At 45.7% G+C, this 19093-nt stretch overlaps 1 protein-coding gene across 2 annotated transcripts in view; it reads right to left on the bottom strand.

The window, feature by feature from the left end:
* Positions 1-19093, bottom strand: part of CARF (calcium responsive transcription factor) — a 194502-nt gene that overhangs the window by 156599 nt on the left and 18810 nt on the right. For both annotated transcript variants that reach the window (XM_030210699.1, XM_030210698.1), the window contains exons 2-3: positions 6642-6763; positions 5242-5466 (exon numbers count right to left, since the gene is read on the bottom strand). In XM_030210699.1, the coding sequence (XP_030066559.1) occupies positions 5242-5466; positions 6642-6752 (336 nt within the window). In that variant the 5' untranslated portion in view covers positions 6753-6763. The remainder of the gene's footprint in view (positions 1-5241; positions 5467-6641; positions 6764-19093) is intronic.

The raw sequence follows: 19093 nt of genomic DNA on the forward strand, positions 1-19093 counted from the left end.
GGCTGCGGAGGTCCCGCCAGCAGCTACTCCGCCTAGTTCCCACGCATGTGGCCGAGGGATTCGGGTGGCTACGCCCCCGAGGTACGAGGGCGACAGTAAGACCTGCCGGGGGTTCCTCAATCAATGCCAAATTGTCTTCGAGTTGCAGGCCCGGGATTTTCCTTCGGATCGGGCGAAGGTGGCTTATATTATCTCTCTACTGGCAGGCCCCGCTCTGGCCTGGGCCTCGCCCTTATGGGAGAAGAAGGATCCCCTCCTGGATAATTTGGCAGAGTTTTTGAAACAATTTCGGCTCATCTTTGAGGAACCCGGGAAGCTCTCCTCGGCGGCGACTCAGCTGTTGAACCTACATCAGGGGCGACTCTCTCTGGGTGAGTACGCCATCCAGTTTCGGACTTTGGCCGCAGAGCTAGGTTGGGATAACCCAAGCCTGACTGCAGTATTTTGGCATGGTGTCTCGGCCAACATTAAGGACGAACTCACAGGCCGGGAGCTGCCCTCAGATCTGAATGACCTCATCCGTCTCTGTACCCAGGTGGACATCCGGTTCAGGGAGCGGGCCTGTGAACGTCGCGCTGGTCAGCAGGTTGCAGGGGCTAACTCGAGGAGCTCGCACAAGAGCCCTGCTTCCCCGTCTCTGGGTGTGCCCGATGGGTCTGAACCTATGCAGGTTGACCGGGTGGCCCAGGAGAGACAGCGGAGACGCTCTAAGGGGCTGTGCCTGCATTGTGGAGTGAAAGGGCACTTTGTCCGTGAGTGCCCGAAGAGAAAGAAGTCGGGAAACCAGCAGCCCTGATACCGGCTAGGGAGACCGGGTCAGGGCCAAAGTCCTTCTCCCCTTGGATGCAGGTTTTGGTGCCAGTTCTACTGGCGATTAAGGATACCCCTTGTTTTGAGGCGCTAGTTGACTCGGGGGCGGGAGGCAACTTTATCAGCGCGGACCTGGTGCGGGTTCATCAAATTCCTACGATGGAGTTACCTCAGTCCATCACCGTCTCAGCGGCTTGGGGACTGGTTCGGGGAGTTCTCCGCTCCAGAACCGTGCCTATGACCATACGGGTAGGAGTCTTACACAAAGAAGTTATCTCCTTCTACGTCCTTCCGTCGGCCACTGAGGCCATAATCCTGGGATTACCCTGGCTTCGCCTGCATAACCCTTGCATTGATTGGGCCCGGGGTGAATTGACGGCGTGGGGCCCGGGCTGCCAGAAGGTCTGTTTGGATAAGGTCTTGCCAGCCCCAGTGACGCTTCCTTTGGATCGAGCCAATGTTATGTTACCGGGGCCCTACAGATCCTTTGGAGATGTTTTTTCCAAACAGCAAGCAGAGATTCTGCCTCCTCATCGCTCCTATGACTGTGCCATAGAGCTACTACCTGGCACTGAACCTCCCCGTGGCCGCGTATACCCCCTATCCCGGCCAGAGACGGAAGCCATGTCCCAGTATATTCGAGAGAACCTAGCTCGAGGCTTCATCCGGCCCTCTAAATCACCCGCGGGGGCTGGATTCTTCTTCGTGGAGAAGAAGGATGGGGGGTTTGCGCCCCTGTATTGACTACAGGGGACTCAATGCCATCACGCGGAAGGACAAATACCCCCTTCCCTTGATTTCTGAGATGTTTGACCGCCTCCAGGGGGCCCAGATCTTCTCCAAGCTCGATCTCAGGGGGGCCTACAACCTTGTGCGGATCAAGGAGGGGGATGAGTGGAAGACGGCGTTTAACACCCGCGACGGGCATTACGAATATCTGGTAATGCCCTTTGGACTTGCTAATGCTCCAGCCGTCTTCCAAGCCTTCATGAATGACATCTTCAGGGATCTCCTGTATAAGTTTGTAATGGTCTACTTGGACGATATTTTGATTTTTTCAAGGGCTGAGGAAGAGCACCAGGAGCACCTGAAGACCGTATTGCAGCGGTTGAGGGAGAACCACCTCTATGTGAAATTGGAAAAATGTGAATTCCATCGCTCCGAACTGCTCTTCCTGGGGTACATCATTTCTAACCACGGGCTGCGTATGGACCCCAGTAAGCTGACAGCCATCCTGCACTGGCAGCAACCTACGGGGCGTAAGGCTCTACAGCGCTTCTTAGGTTTTGCCAACTACTATAGGCAGTTTATTTGGAATTACTCGCCCCTGACTGCCCCTCTTACTGCCTTGACTAAGAAGAACGCTGACGCTCGCAACTGGTCGCCTGAGGTGTGTCAGGCCTTTGAGAATCTGAAACAGGCATTTGTTGGAGCTCCAGTGTTGCGCCATCCCAACCCGACAAATACATTTTTCGTGGAAGTGGATGCATCATCGGTTGGCGTAGGAGCAGTGCTGTCCCAGGCCCACCCCAGTGGGAAACTTCTCCCATGTGCATTCTTCTCTAAAAAGTATACCCCTGCCGAGAAGAATTATGCCATCGGGGATCAGGAGCTATTAGCCATTAAATTGGCCCTGGAAGAATGGCGTCATCTGCTGGAAGGGGCGCAGGAGCCCTTCACGGTGTTCACGGACCATAAAAACCTGACTTATTTACGAGAAGCGAGAAGGCTGAATCCTCGCCAGGCCCGGTGGGCACTATTCTTCTCCCGCTTTGATTTCATTCTGACCTATCGTCCAGCGGAGAAGAACATCAAGGCAGATGCCCTCTCCAGGTCCATGGAGGCTGACCTGGAGGAAGAACCCCTGCAGTATGTAATTAAACCTGATGTCATTGTGCCCGCGATGACGCTAGCAGTACCTGCAGGTATGACCTTTGTGCCACCCCGGCTGAGAGAAAAGACACTCCAATGGGGGCATGCCTCTCGAATGGCAGGACATCCCGGGATCCTGGGAACCAAGCGGTTCATCTCCCAGCAGTATTGGTGGCCTTCACTTGATCGGGATGTGCAGGAGTTTGTGGCTGCGTGTCCTGAGTGCGCCCAGCATAAGGCTGACCGTCGGAGACCCCAGGGGTTGCTGATGCCTTTACCGGTACCTGAGAGACCGTGGACCCACATTGCCATGGACTTTGTTACGGATCTGCCTAACTCTGAAGGGCACACAGTTGTCTTGGTAGTGGTGGACCGGTTTTCTAAAATGGCCCACTTCATACCCATGCCTACCCTTCCTTCGGCGGTGAAGCTGGCACAGTATTTCATCAGCTCTATTTTTCGTCTCCATGGTCTGCCAGAATCTATTACCTCTGATCGAGGAGTACAGTTTGTATCAAAGTTCTGGAGAGCCCTGAATCGGGCCCTTGAAGTAAAGCTGAACTTTTCGTCGGGATATCACCCACAATCCAATGGCCAAACAGAACGATGTGAACCAATGCTTGAAGCAGTTCCTACGGATGTATGTCAATGAGCACCACAACAACTGGAGTCAGCTGCTGCCTTGGGCAGAATTCGCTCATAACAACCGAGTGAGCTCGGCCACGGGCGCGTCGCCCTTTTACATCGTATATGGACGACACCCGCGGATACCAGCCCCCTTGAAAACCAACTTGGATGTCCCGGCAGCGGTTGATGCGGTGACCTCGCTCCAAGCAATTTGGTCATCAGTTCAGAAAGCGCTGCGAGTGACCTCCACTCGTATGAAACGCCAAGCGGATCGGTCTCGCAGAGTGGAACCGCACTTCCAGCCTGGCGACTTGGTGTGGTTGTCCACGCGTAATCTTCGTCTGAAGATTCCCTCCTCCCGCTTTGCACCTCGATTTGTGGGCCCGTATCCCATTGTGAGGCAAGTGAATCGGGTCTGTTATCAGCTAAAGTTACCACCTACATTACGGGTACATAACACCTTTCATGTGTCCTTGCTGAAGCCTGTGATTCTGAGAAAAGGGGCTTTGCCCGCGTTGCCTGCTAGTCCAGCCATCTCAGCCTCCCAGGGGGAATACGAAGTCCGGGATGTCTTGGATGCAAGGCGCTTCCGGGGACATCTCCAGTATCTCATTGCGTGGATGGGATATGGACCGGCACACAATTCCTGGGAGGACGCTACTCATGTCCACGCGCCAATCCTAGTCAGACGGTTCCATCGCCTTTTCCCTCACAAACCTAAACCTCGTGGACGGGGTAGGGGGGGCCCTTGAAGGGGGGGTGATGTTATGATTCTGCCGGTTTGGCTGAGGGGGAGGGGGGACGTCTCTTCTGATTGGCTGCCAGGGGTTGTGCTGACGTCAGGGATAGTACTTTAGCCTGCAGCTGAAGAGTTTCTCTGCTTTTGCGTTACTTATCTGGTGGTAACAGGAAAGCCTGATAGGTTTCTCTCAGAACGTGCTCTAGGTTCTGACAGGGATCTGTGTTGATTTAGAGTATTCTTTTCCTTCCCTCTGGGTTAGCTGCTGCTGTGTGTGTGTGTGTGTGTGTGCGTAGCTCTGTAATCAGGGTCAGCTGCTCGTTTGTTTAGTGGGGGCTGGGCATTGCTCAGCCTCCGGGGCTCTGGGCTGAGTGAGAGCGTTCTCCTTTGTTTGTTTGTTTTAAGGATTTCTCTTCCCAGTGTCCTGGCCTGCTGGCTCAGTGAGTTTAACCCTTTGTGTACTGTGTGTATTGTATTCCTGCCTCTGCCAGTGTGTTTGTTTGGATGGGCCCCACTCCCTCTCGGGAGGGGAAGCATTCTCTCTGATTGTTTGTTGATTTATGGCACTCTCTCTCTGCTGGCTCTACAAGCTTAACCCTTTATGTTCTGTGTGCCTCTGTCTACAGTGGGTTTGAGGCAAAGGCTTTCTGCCTTCCTTTGTGTTTGGTTCCTCTGGCTTCTGCCTGTGGCTCCTACCCTGGTGGGGAGGGGGTTGCTGTGTTAGTTCCCCTGTCCTGCGCTAGTCCCCTGCGTGGGCGTGGCCCGCTCTGGTCCTTTGTTTCCCCCTCTGCCCTATTGCTGGTGTTCAGCGCGTGTCTGGCATCTTGGGGCCCTCTGGGTTCTTTCACCCCTCCCTGTGTGTGATTGGGTTCCAGTTCAGCCGTGAGGCTCGCACGAGTGGCTCTGTCTGCGTGGGTTCCGGTTCGGCCGCGAGGCCCGCCTGTATGCCTATTTCCCTTCTTCCTGAGGGACTGGGGGGAGGGGTAGCTTAGGGGGTATTGTGTAGCTGGGGTGTGCGGTGGTGGGTCGGTCTCCCCTTGGCCTGGGTCGGCGCCCTGCTGGCCTCGGCCAGGGCCCAAGGGCTCACGACCAACCCAACGGATTACAGTTACTCTAATACTTGAAAAATAAACCTGTCACAATTTCAGGGCATGCCAAATCCACACCACCAATACACCAACAGTTCCACTCACCATCTGTGTACTGGATCCTGCTAAGGACTGTAGCTCATATTGGATGGCTTGGCCACTTTGGTCTATCACGTGAAACTGCTCAGGTACAGGCTGGGCCTGGGACAAGTGCACCGGGGCATTCTGGACTGGAGAGGAGCCGTCTGTTACATGCACTGTAATAGGCAAAACTGTAGGACACTCATTTTGCCCAAAGGATGGATCACTGGAACCCACACAGGCCAGACGCTTTTAAAGAGGAACAAAATAAACAATAAAATTGTTTCTGCAGTGTGTCAGGAAATATCCTCAAATATGCTTGACCACTGGGCAAGTGACCAAATAATATAACATATCTAAATTCTCCTGCACCCAATAACAGCAAGGATATGATTCTTATATTAAATTATACCTTTTCTCTAGTCCAGGCATTCCCAACCCAGTCTTCACGGAACACCTAGTCCCATCAAGTTTTCAGGATATCCACAATGAATACTCAATGAGTTAGATTTGCACGCAATTGAAGCAGTGCATGCATATCTAACTCATGCATATTCATTGTGGATATCCTGAAAACCTGATGGGACTAGATGTGCCCCGAGGACTGGGTTGGGAATGGCTGCTCTAGTCACCGCTCTGAATCTGGTTATTAATAGCCATTACTAAACAGTTTCCATTCCCCCCTTCCATTCTATTTTAATTTACTGTTTGATGTACATTGGTTTACTAACACAACTGTTCCAGTGAAAAAGTTTTTAAATAATTTAATTTGCCCAACAGCATTATGAACTAGCCTGAGGCTGTAGAACCTGGGCTCTAACACCGCATTCAGTTATACACTAATAGCATTTCAAAAGAAATAAAAGAAGAGTGAGGACAATATTAGAAGTTATTACTCCATATAATAGGGATATTCTTCATGCTTGGGTGGCACTGAACTAAAGAAATAAACCAAGATGGATATTTTGAATAAATGAAACAAATTAATTTGTTTTATAAGATTATTAAAATAGGTTATTTTCTGTTAAAACCTGGCAATTACTTTCTTTCTTCCAAGATTCAGATCAAAAATTGGGAACCTGAGGATTCAAATATCTTACATACATTTGGCTGGATAAGCAAAACTGTGTCTAGTCTAAGTTCTCTACCAATCCAGTGCTAAACACTGCTGTTAAACAATTTATTTGTAATTCATGACATTTCTTTCTTTCCAGTGTGAATATCCTGAAAATAACTGGTCTACCACCTAAGCAGTCAGTCAATCAATCAATCTCTTTTCTAGTATAGTACAAACCACAGGGGGGTTAGATTAATTAAAAGGCGTCCATTGATACCGAGTATATTTTCACTAGAGACCATGTGCTCTTGGACAGGAAGAAAAGAATATAAAGTCTCAGAGAAGAATATCCTGTCCTGTTTCCTACCTGGAACACATGAGCATCTGTCCCTGTCTCTTCTGTACCAGTGCAGTTGGCAATCAATAAGTAGCTAGATCTCTCCATGCTGATCTCATGGTCTGCTCCATTTTCTTCCATTTCATGACAGCCTGGAAGAGTTATTTAAATAAGTAAGAATTGATCTATATACTTACAAAGGTTATAACCCACCAAATTGCCATGGGTCAAGATGGGGTACAATCAAACACAATAAACAAACACATAATAATGCACTAACTCAGAAGAATCCAATGGAAAATAACAAAAGCTAACAAAAATAAGCACTTATAAATAAACAGGCCTTTAAAAAATGTACAAAAATCACCAATGTCATCTGCATTATGTAATGTGACTGGTAGCATGTTTCACAGGGAAGACACATAACAAGAAAACGCTTATGCTCAACTTAGAATAAGCCTACCATCAGCCAAGGAGCCAAAGTGTATGTAGACTAAGAAGACATACATGATGGCCAACTCGTTATACATGGCTGAAGTGGTACATGAAAATATATGAAAACAATCAAGATACAAATACTGTCATGATTTAAACAAGAACATAAGCACTTTATTTTGTATATATTACTCAATGGGCAACCAGTAAATCCATATCACAGCCAAGGTGATATGAGTGAGCAAGCCATGGCCAATATAAGCTGTGCAGCTGTATGCAAAACCAACTGCAAAGACCAAAGAGTAGAAGCAGGCAAGCCATACGATACTATGTTCCCAAAATCCACAAGGGCACTGCAAGTGTTTGAACTACAGTATGAAAATCAGATTCTGCAAAGATAGGACAAAAGCATCCAAGTATCTGTGGAAAGGGTTATTGATTGAAGTGGTAACATGCAGATGGAAAGACAAGTCTGTAGCCAACAAAACACCAAGGTACTGGAATACTGCACACACAGAGATGTCCTTGTGAGACTGGAATACTGCACACACAGAGATGTCCTTGTGAGATATGAAAACAAAAAGAGCATCTTAGAGACTGTACAAAAGTCATCTTGTGAAACAAAGAGGGTCTTAGTTTTATGACAATATACCCCCCCCCCCACACACACACCCAAGACCACAACTGCCCAACCAAGAAACAACAGGACCACAGCTTAGGGCAACAGGTGCAAATAATAAAATGTAATCTGTATAAAAATTATAAAAGAAGACCATGGGTCCTAATAATATCACAAAAAGGATGTAAGGAAAGATTTAAAATTAATGTAGAGAGGGCTGAGCCCTGAGGTACTCCACATTTGATAGGGTGTCATAAAGACAACAACATGCCTATATAAACCTGCCATGGTGATCGGTCAAGTAAGAAAAAAAAAACCCAACAGTAAACAGTCCTGCCTAGGCCCAGAGAATGAAGTTGATGTGATTGACTAAATTAAAGGCTGTAGTGACACTGAGAAAAAGAACAAGAAATACCATACCAGGTAGTTCCATGTCTCTAAATAAAGTATCTGATAACATGATCAGTAAGGTTTCAATAGCATGAAATGGATGAAACCCATACTGTTGACAATTAAGAAAAGAATGTTCATCGCAATGAGCTTGAAGTTGGTGGAGGACCACATGCTTAAGAAGTTTCATACGCAAAGGAAGGCAAGAGATTGGCCGATAAGGAGGATGTAAGGTGTTCAAGGCAGAGCTTTTTAAGACAGGCAAGACATTTACCTTTTTAATTTAAGAAGGCAGTACACCCTTAACAGGGCCGCTTTTACCAATGGGCAAAGGGGGCAGCTGCCCCAGGCCCTGCATAAAGGGGATCAAGCCACCCAGTTGTCCACTTGTAAAATTAGTCTGGAGTTAGGCATCTTTCTACTTCCCACCTTTCCTTGCATGGTTCCAGAGTTTTTCACTCCCTCTCTCCAGTGGTGTAGCTAGGGGGGGCATGGGGGCCCAGGCCCCCCATTACAGCCTCAGGTCCCCCAACTCCGATGGCTAGTCAAGTGCCTGTGTTTTAGGCACTACTGGCTGCCTTCCCGCTCCCTGCACTGCTGTCCGTCACTGCTCCTTGTGCCATTATCCTTCTCCCTGCACAGCTGTCCTTCAATTTTCCGGGCTGCCGGCAGCATCAGTGAGGTAAACACATTGCCTTCGGCAGCCCAGACGCTTTCCCTCTGCTACAATTTCCTGTCTTACCTAGGTGGGATGCTGCTAACAGAGAGAGAGCTTCCGAGGCCGCCGAAGACTGTGTGTTTACCTCACTCACGCTGCCGGTGGCCCAGAAAACTGAAGAAGGCCAGCGGTGCAGGGAGCTGGAACAGGAGACGTCAAAAGCTGAAACCAATTAGGTTGGTCTCCCTTACCCTTTCCCTCTCCTCTGCGCAGCTGTCGGTCATCCCCGTCCATCCAAAACAAAGCAAGCAAACCTATGAGTTGCTCTATCCACATTGTCATGCTTTATTGTTGGTAACATTTGTATTTGATCTCGCTTATATTTTCAAATGTGCCTGCTTTGAAGCATACTTATGCACACAGGGGAAGTATTGAGTAATTAGTTCTAAGCTGTAAATCATTGTGTCATTTGGAATGGCTGGTTATAGGGACTGCTTGTATTTGTGCAGAGATTCTTTCACCTAGTAAAGGGCCACCGAAACAGATATTATGTTATGAGAATCAGGTGCTTAACAATCAGATTTACTATTTATAAGTACAATTTTAAAAAAACAAACCACAAAACATTAATTAGATTGAGACCTGGGAGCATTTAACATCTTTTTTTCCTGTGCCTACATCAAAAGAAAAAGATGGCATGAGGGAACTTGATCCTTTTGTTTTGTGGACTGCAGTGGTATATTATAAAAATTACACTTGCCTTTTTTTTTATTACTACTATTTCACAGAGAGGTATTGAATAATGAGGGAAGGGCTTCCTTCATGCAGAATTTCTGTCCAGAGTTAGTCTGAATGTGGCAACATTGTCCAGTTCAGCACACTGTTAGCCACCAAGTTCATACAAAGTTAATTGAGTTCAGTGGAAAAGAAATCTGTTGTCTCAGGATGCTTGCTATGTGAAAATTCCATCACTGTTTAATTATTGCTACCAAGTATTACATATTAAGGGCATTTGCTTTAAACTTTGCTTTGTTTATCCAGTCCTTACATGCATATGGTTTTGCTTTTTAAACCCAAAGGTGAATCCTAAGGGTGGTTGAACAATCAGATATAAACTGCGTTGTTTCTACTTGTTTTGGACTGCTTTGTGCCCTGCTGATCTGTACATCTGCTGTCTAGAATTTTGGAAGATGGAAACAAGAAAAAAAAATTAAGCTTTGGATATACTCTGTAGAAGTTGTTGTTTACTTTTGCAATGTGCGTATAGATGCCTGTTCTGGTGTGTACATGTTTATACATATGGCTATGATTTCTGAACATGTGGTATCATTAAAGGACAGACTTTTAAATGCCCAGTTGGGTATATATGCTAATCTCAACTTTGTTAAATGTTTCAGACATATCCATCTATTTGCTCCCATGATATAACTGAATTCTATTATTCTGTCTCGCTGTATTTTCAAACATAAGCCACATTGAACCCGAGTTTGCTTGGGATAATGTGGGATATAAATGTGAAAAAACAAAACAACTTTATCCTCCACCTTTTAAGACAATGCCTATCCAGCTGGATACTAATGGCACATGAAAATGAAGTTTGGTCAAGTGAAGACTAACTCAAAATAACCTGTTCCTTAGTTGGGCTCTAGTATTACCATACTGAAAATGCAACTATACCATGCCTCTGTGGTTAAGTTCCACTAATAAGTTGGCTGGAGTCTCTGGGGCTTATTTTCAAAGCTCTTAAAGCACTTAAAAGTTCCACAGGTTACTATGGGGCTAATTTTCAAAGCACTTAGACTTACAAAGTTCCATAGGTTGCTATGTAACTTTAAGTCTAAGTGCTTTGAAAATATGCCTGATATGTACCTTTGTTAGTCTAAGTGCTTTGAAAATACAGCTCACTGTTGTCCCACAAGTTTTTAACTTTTCTTAGGTATCCAGATAATTTATTTGCGGGTTTTATTTTGGGGTAGAAAGTGATCTTGTGTTTTGCTCCCTACAGAAGATCATCCCTTTTTATTTCTCCTATGCTGTACTGCTTACAGATTGATAAATTAATTTGTTTGCCCTCCCCAATCCAGTTGAATGTTCCACACACTCACACAGTTAGAGAGAGAAGAATTGGATGCTACACAACGATGAGAAAATAGTGCTTAAATATTGCTTTTATTTATTTACTTACAAAGCTAGAAAAACAGAATAATATAAGGCTTTTCTCATGGGGGAGACACAAAGGCTGAACACAGATGCAATCTCTACGTATTTCTCCAATTTTCTCCTGTCATTCATCACCTTTTATACTTTTCTAACATTATATACAGCTCTAGCTGTTCGTTAGCATTAGTTTTGAGCACAATCTTGATAATCATTAGTTTCGACCACCTTGATCGTGATTACCAGGCAAAGCTAAAATTACATCCTCCTTATCAGCAAGTTCCCTTTTTCTCCAGCACTCATTTATCTATGTTCCAGCTCTGATAAGCTCTAATATCAGAAAAAGCCCCTAAAACTACATTCTTTCGTAAACACCTTGCAAGGAAGTTTGCTGCATGTTATCTTTTCTGCAAGCCTGTCAGTAAGCCCGTCACGTGAACAACTCTGGATTACACAGAGGGCATGATTTTTAGGTCTAGCTGCAAAGGGCAGTGATGGAAGCCAGATGGGACTCAGAAAAGGAAGTCAACTGCACTCTGGAAAAAAGCACTGCCTCCTGCAATAGGACAGGCTGTCCCATATAGAGGCCAGCTGAAGAAATTGCCTCTCTCAGCCAACAGCCACTGTGGCTCTTGAAACCAGATCCCCTTTCAAGTGACCAGCCAGAAGACAGCATGAGGCTATGCAGGAAGGCATTTCTGCTCAGCAGGTCAGGAATCTGATGATCTCACCAAAGTGTGGGTGTTTCATAAGGAGGAGTCACCTTCCTATATACCTAAGGTTCTCCAGATTCTGAATATGTCTGCTTCTGATCCTGCCATCGCTGCATCTGCTAATCTTAAAATGGCAAGCATTAGAAAAACGCTTTAGTCTTTAGCAGTACAAGAGGCTATGTAGGAAGTCACTTCTGCTCAGTGGGTCACCCTAGACATTGCCCCGCTATGCAGAGGCGTAGCTAGGTGGGGTGCAAGAGCGGCTGCTCCCCTAAATGGATTTTGAATAAAATGGCGCCTAACCAGATCAGCCCTTCAGCTTTACACTGACACCTATTTTACAAAAGGTCTCCTCCCCCTGACATCAAAACCACCACACCTGCATCTGCCAATCTAAAAATGGTGAGCCAGCATGGCTCTGGAAACTGCATTACTTCCTAAGGTCCCGAGTAAAGCATGAAGCAAAAATTTGACAAACGGAACTCGCTGGTCACTTTCAAATAGTATAGGAGTACATGGTGAACATGCAAGAAGTGGGAAGAGACAAAGGTGGAATGGGATGGAAGGCAGAAACCACAGTATGCAGAAAAGAAAGGACTGTGCGCCCCATCACCCCTTCAGTAGAAATCCGAAGGATCTCAAACGGATGAAGTTGGGAATTCTAAGACCCTGCCTGGACCGGATCGCTGAAGAAAAATAGGCTGCCCCAGATGATAGTTCTGGTGTCGTAAAGATAAGAGTGAGCCTGACCTGACCGAAAAGAACATGTAGACATATTCTCAGAAAGACACTAAGTCTATGAGTCACACAGATCTTCCGCCAACTTCACTGAGTCCTCAAACAATAGCTTGCCCTAAAAAGGAAGCTGCATCTGCCACCCAGCAGTACAACCACATCAAATGACAGGCTGTCACCACCAAAAACGTCTGCTTATTTGAAGCCCAAAACAAATCATAGAAGAAAACTGTCAACTAGGCTGGCCTCGACCACACATCTGGCAAGCGAGGAGGTGGTTGACTGTCTGCCTTCTGGAAGGGATCCGAAATCTGTTGTCGCCAGCTACGGCACACTCTAGCAGTCTAAAAGCTGCAGATAGCCACCTCCAGAGAGAGAACTTCTGAAATGTCAGTGGAAGGCTGTGTTGAAATCACTCATTGAAACTAAGTTGGCCAAAGCAGAGAAAGAACCCCTGAAGTGGTCTGATATGCAATCAGGCCCATGGGGGAATGTCCAAGAAAGGACCCTTGTGCCCAACTTGAACCTATTCCCATATCCCTGGACCTGGCAGGGAAAGTAGAACCTGACTTGGGCCGGCACCTGTTGCTGAGGAGCAAAAGGAAGAAAGGACTTCCCAAGCCTATATGGAACATCACTCCCCAATAAGCCAAGATTTGTGCTAGAAATAACTGACTCTTGGTGACATTGATTACCAATCCTAAGGACTGAGGAAGAGTAGGTATCTTGGAGGAAATTTGCAGAGTCTCTTGATACAGACAGCTGCAAATCAGCCAGTCACGAGGTATGGATGAACTGCAATCCATCCTTGTGAAGGAAAGCTGCCACTACCACCATGACCTTGAAAAAAATGTCTTTGGTAATGTCGAAAGGCTGAATGACATGGTCATAAATCACTAATGTCCCTCTGCGAGAAGGAACACTGAGGATATGAAAATACGTTTTCATGAGGTCCAAGGAGGCTAGAAATTCTCCCCACCAGACTGAACTATTACACACTGCAAGGTTCCCATTGTGAAAAGTTGAATCATAAACACCCTAAATTCTTATGACGTCCAAACTGAGCTGGAAGGAAGCTCCCTGGTTGGAACTACAAAGCAAAGGGAACAACTTCCCATTCCCCCAATTGCAAATGGGGACAGACTCGACTGTGCTTAAAGCCAGAAATGTTGGCATGATGGCAAGAACTGCCTGATATTAGTGTTTGAGCTTGCATGTAGACTCCAAGAAAGATCTGTAGTGAAGTATAGGTTGTAATCGTGCGATAGAAAAACTAAGACACACTGAGATGAGGCAATCTTGGTCCACTCCTCCTGAAACCCGTAGAGGAGTTCTGCACGGAGTGAACTGAGGCTCCATCATTAGGAGATGCAACAAGCATAGGTAGACCTGGAGTTGAAACCGAGCTCATTCTACCAGCAGCCAGGTGGTTTGTCATAGTGGAAGCGGAAAACCTGAAAGTGCCCTAGATCTTCTCCAGTCCCAAGATTACTTCCAAAAGCAGGTTGCCAAATGTGACTTGAAAGCCACATCAGTGGTCTGATGCCTAAGCCAGCACTAACTTCTTGCAGAGAGGGTCAAGGATTGGATTGTGTGACTGTGCACTAGAACTGCTGCACATTGGAGCTAACAAGTGCGGCTGAGAACCAGAGCCAGATGGCGTAACATATGGCTGTTGCACCATTGAGCACTACAGATAGCAAGTGGCACCTCTAGATCTCTGTGCTCACTCTCAGCTGGTTGCAACAACTATTAAGCTACCGCTACACTGAAGTAGTTCCTGGACCACTCCTCATGAAATTTAGGTACTCCATACCATGAAAAGATGCCAAAAATGCCATAGAAGCAATTATTATACTTCCTCTGCACAAGCCAGCATGTTTGAAAATATAAGTGAGATTAAATTAAAAATGCTACCAACAATAAGGAACAACAACGTGGATGCAGCAGCTCATAGGTTTGCTTGCTTTGTTTTGAAGGAGAAAAAGAGACTAACCTATTTCATTCCATCCAATGTTCAAAGATATGATGGAGTGATCGGTGTATAGGACTTGCATAGCTGTTGGACCTGCTGGGAATAATCTTGAAAGCAGAGTATTGAGGAATTTATAAGCTTCTGCCCCCTGAAGCTGTGATTAAAAAAAAAAAAAGCAAGCACAGGGCCGCAGCATCCTTCAGGCATGCGCTGTTGGCTCTGCTGGTCCTGTGCTCCCGCTGACGTCAATGTCGCATTCCAGGGGCAGAGGAACAGCAGAACTGACAGCGCATGCCTAAAGGCTGATGCCCTGCGCTTGCTTTTTTTATTTTCTTTTATTGTTTTGCCGCCGCTGCTGAATTGGGAGAAGCAGGGGGAAAGGGGTGGGGAGATAGGGGACACAGAGGGGCAAATGCTGAAAAAAAGAGGGGACATACTGGAAAAGGGGGAGGTGAAAAGAGGGAGAGATGGGAACAAGGGGGAAGTAGGGGACACAGAGGGGTAATACTGGAAAAGGGGAGAGATGGGGACATGAGGCAATGCTGAAAAAGAGGGGAGGCGAATACTGAAAAGAGGGAGAGATGGGGACACGGGAGCAATGCTGAAAAGAGGGAGAGATGGGAACAAGGGAGAGGTAGGGGACACAGAGGGGAATGCTGGAAAAGGGAGGAGGTGAAGGCTGAAAAAAGGGAGATGGGGACCTGAGGCAATGCTGAAAAGAGGGAGAGATTGCAATATGGGGGAAGTAGGGGATACAGAGGGGCAATGCTAGAAAAGCGGGGATATAGAGGGGTAGTGTTGGAAGAGAAGGGAGAAGACGGCACAGAGGGGGAACATGAACATGGAGGGGAGGATAGGGATAAGAACAGGGACATAGAGGTGGAAGATGATGAATATGGTGGGGGGGGGGGATAGGGACACAGAAGGGACATGCTGAACATGACAGATAAGGAGGCAGAGGGAAGAAGGATGGTGGACCTGGAGACAGAATAAATTTCAGATGGACAGGAAACCCTGCAAAGACAGGAAAAAATGGAGAAAAGCAGAAAAGAAACACTGAGAGCAAAATGAATGGAAAAATAAAATGCTCAAACCACAAAGGTAGAAAAAAAAAAGCATTTTACTTTCAATTTATTAATTGGATTATGTCTGCTTTTGGAAATTTACATCTCTGATGTCTTGCATTATTCTGACTCCCTGAGGTTTGCAACTCCACTTTATTGCATTCATATCTCTATTATTGATGTGTGTTCCTTTGTCTCATGTTTGCTGAGGGTCTGTCGGGGTTTTGCATGTGTGACCAAAGTGTGGTACTCTACTTGCATGTTAGTTTCTGTGTAGACATTTGTAGCAGTTTCGTTTGTTCTGTTTTCTCATTACATGGTTAATTGGTGTTTTAGGGTCTAGTATAAAATGTACAGTACTGACTTTTCACAGATAAGGTTGTTGCTCTTTGAGTGCTGAGAGTTAGAGTGTTATGGTATGGTATGGTATGGCTCCAAGTGTGTTTTTCCTCAAGTCTGTGCATAGTATTTTGTAATGGAAGGATTTTGTGTTGGCTGGACTGAGATTAAAATTAAATTAATGTTTTGAAGCGGTTTGTTTATAATATGAAATTGGGTTTTGGAACATTTTGCAGGATCTGATGTGTGTTGAGGTGGCTAGCTGATCAGGTTTAAATTGGGAGACACTGCTGTCAGCTATCGTTGTCTAGGGTTGGTCCCGGGGTCCACTTCACAGAGGCAGTGGGTTCCCAAAGAATACGCAATCCACACAGATTTGGATATATAAAGTATATTCTATTTGCATATATGTATTGGCTCACAGCACTTAGTACAGGAAAAAGGGTACAAGCTGTCTTTGGGTGTGTATTTAGAGGGAGGGAGAAAGAAAGGATAGGGTGTTTGTTCATAGGAAGAAAGAAACCTTGGACTAGGGCTTGTCTGAGAAGGGGGGGAGCAGAGCCAGGTGCTCTGGTGGCTAAAGATGGAGGGGTGCAGAGAAAGAAGAAGAAACAAAGACAGCCCAGCAGAGTCCCGTGCCCTCTGCTGCACTGAGAAAGACAGAGAGCCCTAGTGAGCTCTGCTTTATACCTAATAAGAACTGAGAGGGAACAGGAGCAGAGAGAGATCAAAAACTTCTCTTTCCCAGTTATTTCCTTTACAGAACTCCAGATACTTTCTGAAGTCAGGAAAGGTGACAACTTTGACAGGTTGTCCTGGAGCCACACTGTCTAGCTTTGGTTGCTCTGAAGCCCTGCTCCCCCATGGAACAAAAGGTATGTTAATCAAGAGTAATTGAGAAACCAAAGGGCTATCAGGCCTCTCTGAGCACCATTTGGCCCATTTCATCCTCAATGGTTCCTGCAGGAGAGGGGGGAGAGTTTATCAGAGGTCAGAAGGTGGTTTAATATTGTCAAACTGATTTCATATTAATATAAGTATGTCCAGCAATAATTTTGACCTCCTGCAATCCTGACATCTCCACACCTCTTTTTTCTTTCTTTATTTCTTTTTTTTTTTCTGGGAGGCAAGATGGAAGCAAACCTGGGTACCTGATCTGTCACTGTAGTGACAGACTATTCCTGTTCTCATACCTCCAGTTATATTTGTTCCTGCTCATTCATATCTCCACAGCAGTGAGATGTTTAAATCCCAATATGAGTCCAAACCTCGTGTCTTAGGTTGGGCAGTCCTTAATATGCCACCTTACCCGTCTTAGAGCAGAATGGACAGTGCATAAGGGATGCAGGCATTTGGGAGGTTAAGGCCTACTGGTACCAGGATGCCCGGTATACAAAGCTCAAATTAACCTGCCAGACTAGAGTGGCTCCAAAGTAGATGATGGGACTGTTAAAAAAGAAAACCAAATTACCATGCCAGATTAAAAATGTAAATGCTGGGAAGGAAGTAGTTAAAAAAAAAAATCAGATGGGAAGGAAAGTAGTGTATATGTGTGTTTGTGTGTGCATAGCTGCCTTTTAGGGGTGAGGGTATTTTATAGGTTAAACTTTGCACAGAGTTGTACATATGTCTAAGTTTACAACACATGAAAATCATAACAATGCATAGCAATACTTGTACACTAGTTAAAATAATGATAGGGTGAATTAAAACATTAAAGACATGATCAGCAGTAGGTGAATATCCAAAGAATAGTTCCCATACTGAGACATGGGAGTCTTGTACCAAATTTTGAACAGTTTGTTTAATTTGTCCATTCTCATAAGTGATGGTATGATTCACTTCTGTGGAGGTTGTTTTCAAATGGTCCATATAGGCATGGAGTTCAGTAAAGTTCAGTATTTTGTGGAAAGTCTCTTCTCCCATGCCCAGAGGGAGTGGATGTACAGCGTATGGAATAAAATCTGGAATGTCAATAGAGTCATTGGTAACCAGAGGTGCAGAATATGTTGTCTCATTAATGGTGATGGACACCAGGGGTGTATGACTGCACCAAGTATTGTTCTGTAAATAGTTCGAACTGTACAGCACAGTGTTCTTAGGGAGGCGGATGTCATGTACTTGGGGAGCAATGGAAAAAGAAATATTTTGAGGAAAGAACAGATTAAAACAAAAGTGTCCAGCTCCAAGGTAGTACACCCTATGTGAGACAGTGGGTGAATACAAAAGTTCAGCAGTCAGAGTACAGGAGGATGAATTGTTCCAGCAGGAGCTGTCACTCTCTTTAAACTGATGAGGTTCACACTGGAAATGAAAGGGTATCCGCTGGCACAGGCTAGGGTCCATTGGTCTGAATGATGTCCAGTCATTGCCCAGGGGCTGCACCCATGCGAGATGGTCCAGAGGATACATTATCACATTATTAATTTGCACACCAATATTAACTACCGGGTAAATAACTGTATGTTGTCCTGACCATGGGACCAAAGTACAGATAGAGCATCCTTGTTGTGAACAGATTGGAACACTAACCGTCCACCAATCAAGGTGAGCTATAGCAAATTCTGGTAATTTGGTGCTAGCCATCTGAACAAGAGATGGTGGTCAGTGGCCTAACTTAGACGTGATTAGAATTTCCTTTAAGATAGTAATAAGCTCGATCTGCATTTGATCACAGGCCATAGCCCATGAAATATTCTTTCCCAACCTGTATTCTTCATGTGCTAGAGTCACAATTTTCTGTTCTATAATGGGTGATATAAGAGCAAATGTATCTACAATTACATTAGATAGTTTAGCTGAAGCCTCATTAATAATATGTTGTGATGTAAACCCTTCTCTTGCGAGGTCTTTAAATACATTTGAATTGTTTCCATAGATATGTGTTTAGTTTACTGTTAAGTGTTTCAAGTTTAAAATATGTAACATGCCATGATACAGAAATCCATTTTTAGGTGCAAATGAAAGCATTACTTGTCAATCAGAGTAGCCAGCAGCCCTTCCTCAGGCCTCAGTCCTTTCACCACCATGCCAAATGTATACCCTGAATGCACCAGGAGAAAAACCTCACTCATTGGCCTTCAATCTCACTCGTTGGGATGGGCTACCCTTGCCATCTCTGCACTTCGATGCAGAATCTTCCTTCCCTCCCCTCCCCCTTGTCCAGCAGTTTCCTTACGCCCACCCCACCTCCTACCAGGCCCACTGTTTCCAGCCAACCCTCCCCCCCCCCCCCCAAAAGAATGGTATAAAGGGGTAGCAGTCCTGCTCCTTCTGACATGGACTTCTTGTTTTTGACGGGCAGAACCAGCAAGCCATCAGCAGCGTGGCCTAGGCAGCAACTCAGTGCCTTTACTCTGCATTTTTTTCAGCGAGAAGCAATTAGGCTGGCAGGAAA

Source organism: Microcaecilia unicolor, chromosome 7, assembly GCF_901765095.1.
Source record: "Microcaecilia unicolor chromosome 7, aMicUni1.1, whole genome shotgun sequence".
Lineage (NCBI taxonomy): Eukaryota > Metazoa > Chordata > Amphibia > Gymnophiona > Siphonopidae > Microcaecilia > Microcaecilia unicolor.